This window comes from Euprymna scolopes, chromosome 3, assembly GCF_053919585.1.
Source record: "Euprymna scolopes isolate OS-2025 chromosome 3, ASM5391958v1, whole genome shotgun sequence".
NCBI lineage: Eukaryota > Metazoa > Mollusca > Cephalopoda > Sepiida > Sepiolidae > Euprymna > Euprymna scolopes.
This window is the reverse complement of record NC_136484.1, coordinates 57301077-57314024: the sequence shown is the minus strand read 5'-3', so window position 1 is coordinate 57314024 and position 12948 is coordinate 57301077. Positions and strand designations below refer to the sequence as shown.

At 33.3% G+C, this 12948-nt stretch overlaps 1 protein-coding gene across 13 annotated transcripts in view; it reads left to right on the top strand.

Moving 5' to 3' along the window:
• The window catches only part of LOC145255607 (SLAIN motif-containing protein 2-like), a 291352-nt gene that overhangs the window by 242179 nt on the left and 36225 nt on the right, over positions 1–12948 (top strand). For all 13 annotated transcript variants that reach the window (XM_080114160.1, XM_080114151.1, XM_080114182.1 and 10 more), the window contains one exon: positions 9852–10025. In XM_080114160.1, coding sequence (XP_079970286.1) covers positions 9852–10025 — 174 coding nt within the window. The remainder of the gene's footprint in view (positions 1–9851; positions 10026–12948) is intronic.

Below are 12948 nucleotides of genomic sequence, written 5' to 3'. Positions count from 1 at the left end.
CACTTATCAAGGCCCGGAAGCCACTCAGGGATAAGGGTTATTGCAAGTACATTACGTTAGTATGGAGATTTGATGAAGTGTTTAATTAAGGGGGTGGTTCATTAGGAATTTTTTAACATTGGACTTGAAGACATCCAAGTTGTAGTCCAGAGGGAAGCAGGCAGATGGAACAGAGTTCCACAGGCGTGCAGTTCTAAGAAAGAAGCTTTGTTCATGGAATCCGCGTTTTGATTTAGGCACAGATATAGAGTGGGGGAAATTTTTGACAGTGGATTCAGCTAGACGGGTGTTTTTCGTGAAAGATTGGCGAGGGGGGACCAGAGATTGGAGTTCAGACGAGCACCTGCCATAGAAATAACGATAAAACAAGGATAGGCTCGCAACGTCTCTTCTGTGAGAGAGAGGTTGCAGGGTAGAGAAAAGGGCATCCCCCACTAAGCCACAAAGTCTATTTTGTACTCTGTCAAGGCAGGATAGGCTGTTTTTAGCAGCTCCTGCCCAGTTATGGCAACAGTATTCCATCATTGGACGTACTTGGCTTTTATATAGATAGAGAATTGCATCAGTAGTGAGATATCTTCTGGAGCGGTAGAAGGATCCCACCATCTTTCCAGCGACCTTGGCAACAGACTTGATGTACGTGTTCCATTTCAGATCAGGAGTAAAAGTCTACCCAGAAGCTTGTCAAAACACGGGGCCTCACCCAGACGAGAGCCATCTATCACAATTGATGCCAGATGGGGGTTTAAAACGATCTAACCCTCCGAGTTTCAGATATGTTTTGTTGAACTTATTGAATCAAGTGTTCCATTTTAAATTCAATACAGATCCCCAAATTCAACAAGACGTGCATGAAGGTCATAGGTTACATTTGCCCAACACGTTGTGAGCATAACGTCCAAGATAAGAACAGTAGTCTGAATAATTTGAATCATTCAGATTATCAATCCTCATCTAAAAAAATTCCAAAACAGAATCTTTTCATTAGGATAAGATATACATGATCGTCTAATCAACTTGAGGTTATAATTTTACTCTTTTTTTTCCCAAAATTAAAATGTTGGCAGAAAAAATGCTTTAGTCTCTTTTAACAGCAGCAAAATGTGCATCAATTTGGTCAAAACTTAAATTCTCACAAACCCATTTGAACATTGTGATGATGTTATGCTTGAAAAGTTTTGAGGAGCATTAAACCTATTGCTTTTTTTATATGTAGAATCTTGCTAATTATCATTAAACATCACTACTTATTACTACACACACACACATATATGATGAGAATAATGGAAATAGTATTCCGCCAAATAGAGAAATAAAAAGGAACAAACCGAGTTATGTGTTCATCAACGTTTCGTCTTTATTTCATCCAGAGGAAGTCTCGAAATAAAGACAAAATGTTGAACACATAAATCGGTTTGTTCCTTTTTTATTTCTCTCTTTTTCTTTCTCTCTCTCTCTCTCTCTGTCTATATATATATGTGTATGTGTGTGTATATATATATATATATATATATATATATATATAATGTATGTGTGTGTATATGTAATTAATAGAAGTTTACTAGGCAAATACAAATGTAAGCTTCAGTCCAATATAAGTATTAATGGTTATATTTATCCCAACCAAAATAAAAAAGCTCGATACGACATACATATATATATATATATATATATATATATATATATATATATATATACGAGGGGCGTGCAAGAAGTAATGCCCCTGACCCACTTCCCATAGCAGTAGATCAACGAAACTTGGCACAGTTATTAGTCTTTCTCTACATAGGAACCACTCAGAGTTATGCATTTCTCCCATCGTTTGATGCAGCTCTGGAGACCATTTTTGTAGAACACCCCAGGTTGATCCTCCAACCACGACATGACTTCAGAAATTAAGGCTGCATTATCTGGGAAACGCTTTCCTTTCAAAAACAACTTCATGGCTGGGAAGAGGTGAAATTCAGAGGGTGCAAGGTCAGGAAAGTAGGTAGGATGGGGCAGGATTTCATAACCACACGCCCGTGCTTCTGATCTGGCTACATGCGAGTTGTGGACCGGAGTGTTGTCCTGCAGGAGGAGGGTACCTTTGCTGATCTTGCCCTGCCTCTTGATTTTGATAGCTTCCCTTAATTTCCTCAAAAGTGAAGCATAATAGGCTCCTGTAATTGTGGTACCCTTTGCCAGGAAATCTGTCATCACTACTCCGTCCTGGTCCCAGAAGACTGTGAGCATGACCTTACCAGCAGAGGGCTACACCCTTGCCTTCTGGAGGTGGTGAGTCCAAGTGCTTCCACTGCATTGACGGGGCTTTGATCCCTGGATCATAGTGATGGAGCCAGGTTTCATCCTGTGTAATCAGTCTTTTGAAAATTTGACTCATCTTGGCACATCTCCAAATTAATCCTCGAGCACTCGACATATTCTCGCTTCTGTAATGGTGTGAGCAACCTGGGAATCCATCTAGCAGACACCTTATGCATATGCAAATGGTCATGAATGAAAGTTTCCATAGACTCTGTACTAATCTTGACATCTTGGGCTATTTGGCGAATAGTAATGGGCCGATCTTCCAAAATGTCAGCCTCAACTTGACGGACAGATGCCTCATCAATGGCAGAAGGGGGGCGACCAGGTCTGGGAGCTGTTTCCACAGACTTCCGGCCATGTTTGAATTCACGATGCCAGCGTTTTACAAGGTCATATGATGGGGCATTATCACCATAAGTTTCTTTCATTTCATCAAAAGTCTCCTGTGGTGTGTGTCCTTTCAAATACAAAAACCGGATCACTGCTTGACATTCAACAGGTTCCATTTCACACCTGACTCAGTTCAAACACCTGTAAAACAGAAACCACAATTAGTTAAGAGTTGTAATTTGTCACATAACCCGTAGAGATATAAATCATTGCACACACAAAATTTCAGCTAGATCAGACAACTGGAAGTGGGTCAGGGGCATTACTTATTACACGCCCCTCGTGTGTGTATATATATATATATATATATATATATATATATAAATTTTTACTTTTTTTTTTTTAATTGTGACTTTATCTATTATTTATAATTAATGGCTCCTGAATTAATGGTTAGTCAGAATAATCCAAATAATATGAATTATCGATCCTCATCTCAAAAATTTGGAGACATAATTTTCTTTCTTCTTTATTTATCCTGGTTATTTATCTTTCTTTAAGAACAGTCTCCTAATGAGGGTCTCATATAGATTGTGGGGAACGATGAATCCCAAGTATCGTTCCTACTTCTGGGAAATGCCCATTTTGTGAGTGATGAAGAAATGATGTAGTGGTTTTGTTGTCAAGTATCTTCAATTATAAGTTAAGTAAAGAGGGCAATCTTACATCTGTCTGTTAACGTCCGTGTTTAAAAATGAATCGTTTACAATAGGTATCATGTTTTTACACTTTTTAAATTCTTTTAAGACTTAATGGAGATGCTTAATTCCACAAAATTAATACTGTTTACATATTGAAATGTTTAAAAAGAAATCCCCCCACTTATTAACACAATGAAAATGTTTAATCTCTGATTTGAGTGAGATTTAAATTTTTGCTAAAAGCCACAAAATTAGGTTAATTCTGAAAATCTTAGCAAATTTTGATCATTGTTTTAAAAACTCCCCAAAAACAAAAACAAACAACTTTTTTTCACTTTTCATTATTGTATTGCTTTGTTTTAAAGTATTTTCAGGTATAACTGCTGAGATATGCTAAAGTGGTCTCGTTCTGTTTCACACTTTCCCTATACACTGCAGATCCCAACAATTAACAACCATGTTCCTGTTTCTAACATAAAATATTAAAACTACAGTCAATAATCAAAAGTATCCAACCCAATTTATGATGTAAGCACTCGGATCTAACTTTCTATCCAGGCTTTAACCACTGATCAGTAGGGCTATGACAACAGTATATTATTTTCATTGTTTTGACTTTCGAGTGGGTATCTGTTGATATCTTATATGCTGTTATATAGATTGATGTGGTTCTCAATTGATTAACTGTGTCTAATATATACTCGAGAGTCAAAACAATGAAAAGAATATGCTGACCACCACTTTCAAAATGTTAATATTTTTAAGTATGCTGATTCACATAAAATAATCATTGTTTTATTTTAATGAAAATTATTTTATTTTGATGAATATTCTATTTAGAAATCGTCATTAAATCACAGGATGAATATCTGGGAGAACATTGAAATCGTGTTTTAATTATATAAAAAGAAACAAAAAAAAACATGAGATATTTATTCATTTATTTAATGAATTCTTAAAAAAAAATAAAGAAAAAAAAAGATTTTTTAGAAATTAAAATTAAACCTAAAATATTCTATATACATTTATATATATCTCTATTCAAGAATTCGGTTTTCTATCACAACTGCAAAAACTAAAAACTTTTCTTTCTTCTTCTGTGTGCCCAACATCAAACGGAATTCCAGAAGCACATTGCCACAAGACTGCTTCTCTAAGAGATATAGCATGATCATCTTAAAATCCAGTATCAGTAAACACTTGCCATCAAATTTTGTTCATTCCATTCATTATTTTCAATCTTCTTATAATATTCATCATTATTCAACTGTTTATTTTATTAACGCTTATTCTCTAGTGACTTTTAGCCTTGATAAGTTGCAACTCATAAGTAAATTTATCTATCAAAGTGAAAATGTGTGTGTGAAGACACTTCTCAACCTATATACTCAACGAATTTTTGATCTACAAACTTGAAATTTGGTATATAGGATATTCAGACACGTGGAAAACTTTAATTTTCATCCAGAAAAACGGGCTGCTAAGGGGTCAAAATTGAAAAATTGGTACATGGGGGGGGTCGTATTTTTATCTGTCTGTTAACTGTTTCACGAATGCACATGCGTGAATCGTTCACATGACAGATTATTTATGTTAAGAATAAGTAGGTTTGAAAACACTCCTTGTTATGTCAAGATGACCTAATGGTTATTGCACTTGAGTCACTATCACTAAATACATTCATTGCTTTTCTTTTGTTTATTTGTTTCATTAATTTATGAATACAACTGAATTTAGAGAATGCAGAATTAAATTCTTTCTTTACAAACAGACTATAAAAAAATCTCTGGAAACCTTGTTTATATGTAAATAAAAAAAAAAAAAATGCTAGGACGTCTGTCCCAGGACAAGTAAAATTAATTTTCTAGGAAATGTCTAAAATTTCATACTCAAGGAATCTTGATAATAAGAAAAATGCGATACAAGAAATCTTGCTTAATTCATGCGTAATGTCTATGAATCACATTTAATGTAAATCTGAAATGTTTGAATTTTCAAATGGAATATTATTATGCTCACTCAAAGTTCTATTTTTGTTTTGTTTTGTTGGCTAAGGATATTTAGAGTCAATTACTAATGTAGGCACTTTAAAATGTGACTAGATTCATACTTGATATTGTTTTATTGCTGCTCTTTATATACAATTCTTCTAGGATTGATTTGACTGTTACTCCTGATCTAAAATGGACCACGTACATCAAATCCGTTGACAAGGTCGCTGGAAAAAATGGTGAGATCCTTCTATCGATCTAGTAGATAACTACCTGCTGATGCAATTCTCTACCTATATAAGAGCCAGGTACATCCAAGGATGGAGTATTGTTGCCACATCTGGGCAGGAGCTTCTAGAAAGACTTATCCTGCCTTTACAGAGTTCAAAATAGACTTTGCGGCCTGGTGGGGGATGCCCTTTTCTCTTCCCTGCAACTTCTTTCTCACTGAAGAGACGTTGCGAGGCTGTCTCTGCTTTATCATTATTTTCATGGCAAGCCCCTCCCCCTCACCAAACATTCATGCGAAACACTCGTCTAGCTGAAAACACTATCAATAATTTCCCTCACTCTTTGTCTGTGCCTAAACCTAAACGTAGATTCCATGAACAAAGCTTCTTTCTTAGAACTGCACACCTGTGGAAATCTCTTCTGTTTGCCTGCTTTCCAGCTAACTACAATATGGTCATCTTCAAGTCCAACATAAACAAGTTCTTGATGAGCCATTCCCCTTAAGTAATCCAATTTACCAAATTTACACTATTAACGATTACTATATTATCCCATTGACTACTGCACACTCTTTAAGCCTTATCCTCGAGTGACCTCTGGGCCTTTATAAGTGGTTACTTCTGTGTAAAACAAAAAAAAAAGATTTTCAATCTTTTAAAGTTGGAGTTATAAAAAAAATTCCATGTTTAACCTTCTTTAAATATTGTAAAGTATATATAGCCATGCACCTAACAGGTGATTACATCCTAAATAAGACATCCCATCTTCTATGTGTATTTTTAAAAAGCTATAAATTGCTGCAAAGTTCCAACCCAGCAGACATGAATAAGCCATACCAATATCCTGCCTTATGACGATTGAGTGAGTCAGTTGTAAATACTGCCCCCCCCCACCAAAAAAAAAAGTAGAAAGAAAGAGATAAAACAAATTAACAAAAACACCTACAGAGTTTACATACAACAATTTCTAATCAAACAAAAACATTATGTGCTATTCCATAACATGTGTATGTGTGTAAAAACAAAGTGTGTATGTGTGTCAAAATATATATGCACATGTGTACATAAAAAAAATCTAATAAACAGTGCAAACATTTATTAAACTTCGGATTAAAAGTTTTTATACAAATTAAATGCCATCACTGTAATAATCACTTATATTTGTGTATACATTTAATAGTTGTAAATAAAAATAATAGTGTTGAATAACAACTCAAAAACAGTTTAAAATAAATGTCAGTTTTGTTCTAGTAATAAAGAACGAGGACGGACAAACAGACAGACTTACAGGTGAGAATTTCAATTCCCAAATACTCAATTGTACAAATTTGACACCTGGCCAACTTCTGGAAGTGTGTAAGGTGTTGTGAATGTCTGCTGAACTCTGAAAGAAAAAAAGCAAAAAAAAAAAACGTGGGGGGAAAAAAATACAATGCAAAGAAAGAAATGTTTCTATTTATACTAAGATACATTGTTACATATATTGATCATAGAAGAGATATATGAATAATTGTAATATTAGAGTTGTTCTTCAATGGTTAGCAAGACATTTGGAAAAACCCTGGCTTATGAAGCAGGGTGTATCAACCTAAGGATAATCAATGTTAAAATTATAGTAAACAATAGTCATCTTTTTTTTTTTTCATACAGGTGGCAACAAGACAAAAAAGCATATTCTTTTTCCATCCCAAAGTAATTGACATTCCTACTCACTAATCTATTTATATATGATTTGAAAACTGATACAGCCTAGAATGTAAACTGAACATTGCCCCCTCCTACTATTTCTAGATATAGAACGTCTGCAGAATTTCATTAAGAGACACAACCAAAATAACTTCTATCAGGAACAGGCAGTTATTGAAATTTAAAAAAAAGTACATTTGGAGATCAGCTAAATCTATTTCAGAAATATTTCAATAAAAAAAAGCTTTCATAAATATCGTTTTGATTTCACTCTGTTATACAAGGTATTAAATTGTGAGATTGAAGTTGATATTTGGAGGCCCCTCTTTTTTTGGGTTCCAATGTGGAAGGAGCTGATTTTAGGGAGACATTTTCAGTGAAAACGGGTTTTAGGTTTATAATAAATTGCGTGAGAGTGAGAGAATTGTTAGATGATAACCACAATCAAAATAATGAGTTCCAAAGCATAAATTCAGAAAAGAGAAATTTTTATATGTTTATAATGGAAGTTTCAATAGATATGAAAACAGAATGTTTATTAATATTTTTATTGTCCTTGTAGAATGAAGGGAATTCATTAGCTGAGATATCGAAGAATTCAGAGTTGATAATTTAAGGGACATGAATTATACACAAGTCAGAAAAATTGCAATCAAAACTTTCTTGTTCAATTATACAAATTATATTAGATTAGAAGTTAAGAGTCAATGTTCATTTGTTTTCATTGTAGAAAGAAAGTTTGATGAAAATGTTTGGAATGAATGAGGTTATTCATTTGTTTTTGATTAGCAGACGATAATGAGAAAAGTTAATGAGTTGGGTGTATGCGTGTTTGTTGTATGTCTGCATGCATATGCTTATGACTGTGTATATGCGTAAGTTGAGATAGCAACCCAAGCCCAATAGAGAGGCAAAGGGGAGGGGCTCAGGCAATGAAGATTTTAGCTCTGGTGTAGATTTTGGCGAAACTGTTTTATTGAAAAAAAAAATTGACTTTTTATGCATTCAAGGTGAATCAAAACAGCAATTATATAAATTCAAAGAAATGCATCTGATTGGTTTAGAATGTGTTTATTGATTTTATTAATCCAGGCGAGTGTATATGCAGAAAGACATGTGCAGAAACTTGTTTAAATGTTTTCATTTTGGATGCCAAAGAATAAGATTTGTTATCTCCAGATATCAGCAATTATTTTGCTAACATGTTTTGATTAAATTATTGGTTTTATCAAAGTGATAAAAATAGAATAGAACAATATAAAAAAATTTAATTTCAGAAAAAAAAAACAAAAAAAACATTATCTTTTTTTTTTTTAATGACATTATGGTTTGTATTCATTTAAAATTAGTGAAGAAAATGGTAGTAAAACATGCACAGCATGAACTCGTTTCTCTGTCACAACTGAAAAGATTTTCCTTTATTCCACTGTGTGACCAGTGTCAGGCAAAATTTCCATGAACAGAGTTTATTTGCAAGAACTTATCATCTGTGGGACTGCTTTCCTGCAGGCTATGAGATGACCATCGTGGGACTGCTTTCCTGCAGGCTATGAGATGACTATCTTCAAATCTAATGTCAACAGATATTTGTTATAAAACGTTCCCATAAGTGATAAAATTTTATTTCATTAATCATTTTTCACCCTTTCATAATATTCATAGAACTCACATCTTTGAGCGAATTTTGACCTTGACAAATGACTCATTTGGATTTTTTTGTTCAATTTTGTATTGATATAGTCTGCATCATTATTAGTATGGTTAGTGTTGTTTACTTTGAAACATTTTAATAATTAGTTGAAGTACCAGGTTTTTTGATCATGAAACTCTTATAGTCATTGGGAGAAGATTTTGGAAATTCTCACAATGAATGCTGACTTTTGACAACATAGGAGCTACATATTAATTTTGTGTTTTCGCTATAAAATTAAATATACAAATTTTACTATGAAAAAAAAAAGTTTTTGTCAAATAAAAAAAAATTGATTTATTGTGTAGAGTTTAAAACCAAATTATTTCCCTGTCCATCTTTGTCCATAAACTTCAGGTTCAATATTTAGATAGTTCTCAATGCCTTGAGAGGGGAACATGTTGGTCTCAAGGATAATGATTTATAATTGAAGTATATTTTGGTTCTTGATTTAATTTGAAAAGAACATTTTTATCATATATTCGGAAAAGTTGGCTGTTAGTTAATTGTATTGGATTGTAGAATGATTGCAATTTATTAGTTAAATCTCTGTCAGTAAATGATGTTGGATTATTAATAAAAAAACCCTTAAAAACTGAAAATAAAACAAAAAATCCCAAATAACCTGTTTATATTCCTCAAATATTTGAATCTCTTTAATCTGGCTCATAACTATGCTTTAAATAAGTATGAAACATTATTGTACAAACATAACTATGCTTTAAATAAGTATGAAACATTATTGTACAAAATCTTAGACAAAACAACTTATATATATCAAGATATCACATTATTGTTCCATAAAATGATAACGAATAAGTTTTTTATTCAGTCTTACACTTCTCTACATTTAGGCCTCCATGTTTGTTTTTCTCATAGCAACTGTTTCACTACTCTATTTTATTTCTTTCAGGAACACGTGTAGATACTAATACTTTTACTCGACCAAAAAAGAATAAAGATCGTCTTCGACTGATTCCTGCTGACAGCTGTTCAACCAATAAAGATGCAGAATCACAGAATCAAGTTCTCAATCGTATTCCAGACGTTTCAGACATCCAGAATATGGCTAAGCTACAGGAAGAAAGTAAGTGACTCTTTTATTGTACAAAACCATATTCTTTCATTAAGTACAGTCAGTTAATTACCACTGATTTCTAAATATCATTTCCTCTCTCTGTCGTGATTAAATTTGAAATCGCGTTTGCTTTGAAAATCGTTTTTTCAGGAATAATAAAGTATCTATTGTAATGGGGATAAAATATTGCGCTCTTAAAATTTAGCCCAGTGATTCCCAACCTTTCAAATATGGCGACCAACCCATTTCAGAATAAGCAATCAGAATTTGGTCCTTAAAATAACTTATACACACATTCATTTTTTTGTACAACAAACTGTCATGTATTGCAATTATTGAATTATAAATTATTCATTCATAAAGTAACTATACATTCTATAAATTTGTGATCAATTTCAAATTTATTCATAAGAAATTCCAAAGCTGCTACCAAGATTATTCAAACACACAAATTTACACCATTATGTAAAGTATGTTTATGAACTGACCTTAATGAGATGGCTGGTATTGCAGTTTTTAGCTAGCAATTCTATCCTGGGCTCTGTTGTCAATATGACACATATCAAGTCATTGTCTACATTTAATTGATTTCGGTACTTTTTTTTAAGGATGAATGGTTGGGAGAATGCTGTTTCACATAAGTAAGTTGTTGAGAACATGATTTCTGATATTACTGGGAAGTTTTGGAAACTTTTTGCCCAAATTTCTTGTAATTACAGTTTACCAAACTATAATCCTAGTTTGGTAAACTGTAGCTTCAAAATTGTTTTTTTTAAGTTGATCAACTCTTCTGCTGCTTCAGGGACATTAAATACACTGACATTGAAAGGGTTGATTGTAAATTTCAAATGCTCTTGTAGCAAGCCATATAAGTTATTAATGTTAATTTCATTTGCAGTTTCTTCAACAAATGGGGCAAGTGTTGGAAACATGTATAATTTCTTTGCTAAATTTTAGTGACCCAGAGTTCTAATTTCATTTTACAAGACAATATCTTTTCGAATATATTATCGTACTTTCCTTCATACTTGATACATATTCGTTTGCATTTTGAGAAATGAGAAATATTTGCAGTTCTCCTCTCAGTTCATAAAATCTCTTCAGCACTTTTTCCTTTCAAGAGCCATCTTATCTCTGCATGAGACAGTTGTGCTTCATGCGTTGAACACAAATCTTGGCATAAAACTTTAGAGCCATATTGCAAGTGGCCTTGATTTAATGATATTTACTACTTTAATCACTCGATTAAGCACTTCTTTGAATGGTTCAGGTAGTGTCTTCAAGAAATCATCCCTGTACTTTTTTTCTTACACTCACTTTGAATCACTCAAACAACACTAGGTAAGTTGGGAGAAGCAACACTGGTGACACAGCCAAAACAAATCAGAAACCAAGCACATAATAAACACAGAGAGGCAAAAGGTGAGTAGGCCAGGAAAAGGCAACATCACAAGAGGGTAGCGCAAAAGGGGGAGCTGCCTGTTTTTATCGTCTGTACGATAATTCTCCCTTACTTTCTCTTCTTCCTCTTTCTCTCTCTCAAATTTATCATGGAAGAAGACGACTATACTTGTGCACATCATAATACACTACAGCAATATTCCCAACAGACACATTACACGCAATAAATTCAACTTCATTTTCTCTACACACAGAAAAATACCCGAACTGTCATGAAAAAAGGCAACAACACTGATGAACAGATCTACTTTTGTGCCCTTCTGCATTAAATAGTAAACTGAAATCTCACCTTTGTATCAATTTGTTTTTAACAGTTCTTTATATAATATTCACATTCAACTCAAAATCAATTGGTGATTTCATGGTATTGGTGTCATGACCCAATTTGGAGTTGCGACCCACAGGTTGGGAACCACTGCTTTAGTCAAACTAAATAAAATTTTAACGTGTACTATACCGCTTCAAAAAAGGAACTTATGGTATTGGCTTTCACAGAACTAAATATACTTACACTGCACGGAAGGCAAGAATTGCTTTCTCATACAGCATAACTGAAACTACAAATAGTGATAGAGAAATGAACATGTAGCAGAAAGCACTATCATCGGCAGTTGACATAATAATTTTATTTTTTTTTAATGGAAATCGCTCCAGACAAGACATGAAGTCACTTGATGTAATGACCTATAAAAAAATACTATTTACTTTAAGGTAAAAAATTGGCCAATAATAAGTGTTGGATGGATTCTGAACAAGAAAACTGCAATTCTTCTCCTTTTGTTAGAAACCTCTCCCATTGAATGTAAGGACTAAAGGACAAAATAAAAAAAACTTTTAAAATGATCTAATATTTACTTTTTAAAATGATTAAGAGTAGCCGGAAACGGAGAGATAAACAGTGATCGGCTGAGCAGATGTGAAAGCTTGAGGATGACGAGGTTTTGAAATAGTGAGTCTGGTAATTAAAAGCAGTCAGCAGCTGATATGCAGGTGTCCATGTAGGACATTCTTGTTCATGGCCACCTACTTAAAGAAATGGTAATTAAAGATCACAGGAACATAGAACACAACCTTAAATACCAGTGATTGTTGCACTGATATTCAGATAATCCGAGGTATTTGTAAGCATTAATTCAGGCTGATTCTATATTCCAGCAGCTAACAATATCATAGTCAAAGACATAGTCCACATGTGAGATGAATCCGTGCCAAGATATCCAACACAAATCACACATGGATTATGATCACAAAATTAACTTTTACATAGATTTTAAGCTTTTTTTTAATTCATTAATTTTTTCTTTAGATATTATTTATTTGTTTCTTTTTTATTTTTTTAAAATTTTTCTTTCAATCAAAAAGTTGGATGTGTCACTATTGTTATGTTCTTCGTCTTTGTAGGCAGATATCTTTAGTTTAAGACCGGGCGAATTGAGTGAGGAGGAAGTTAATGTCAGGTGACCCGGATGTG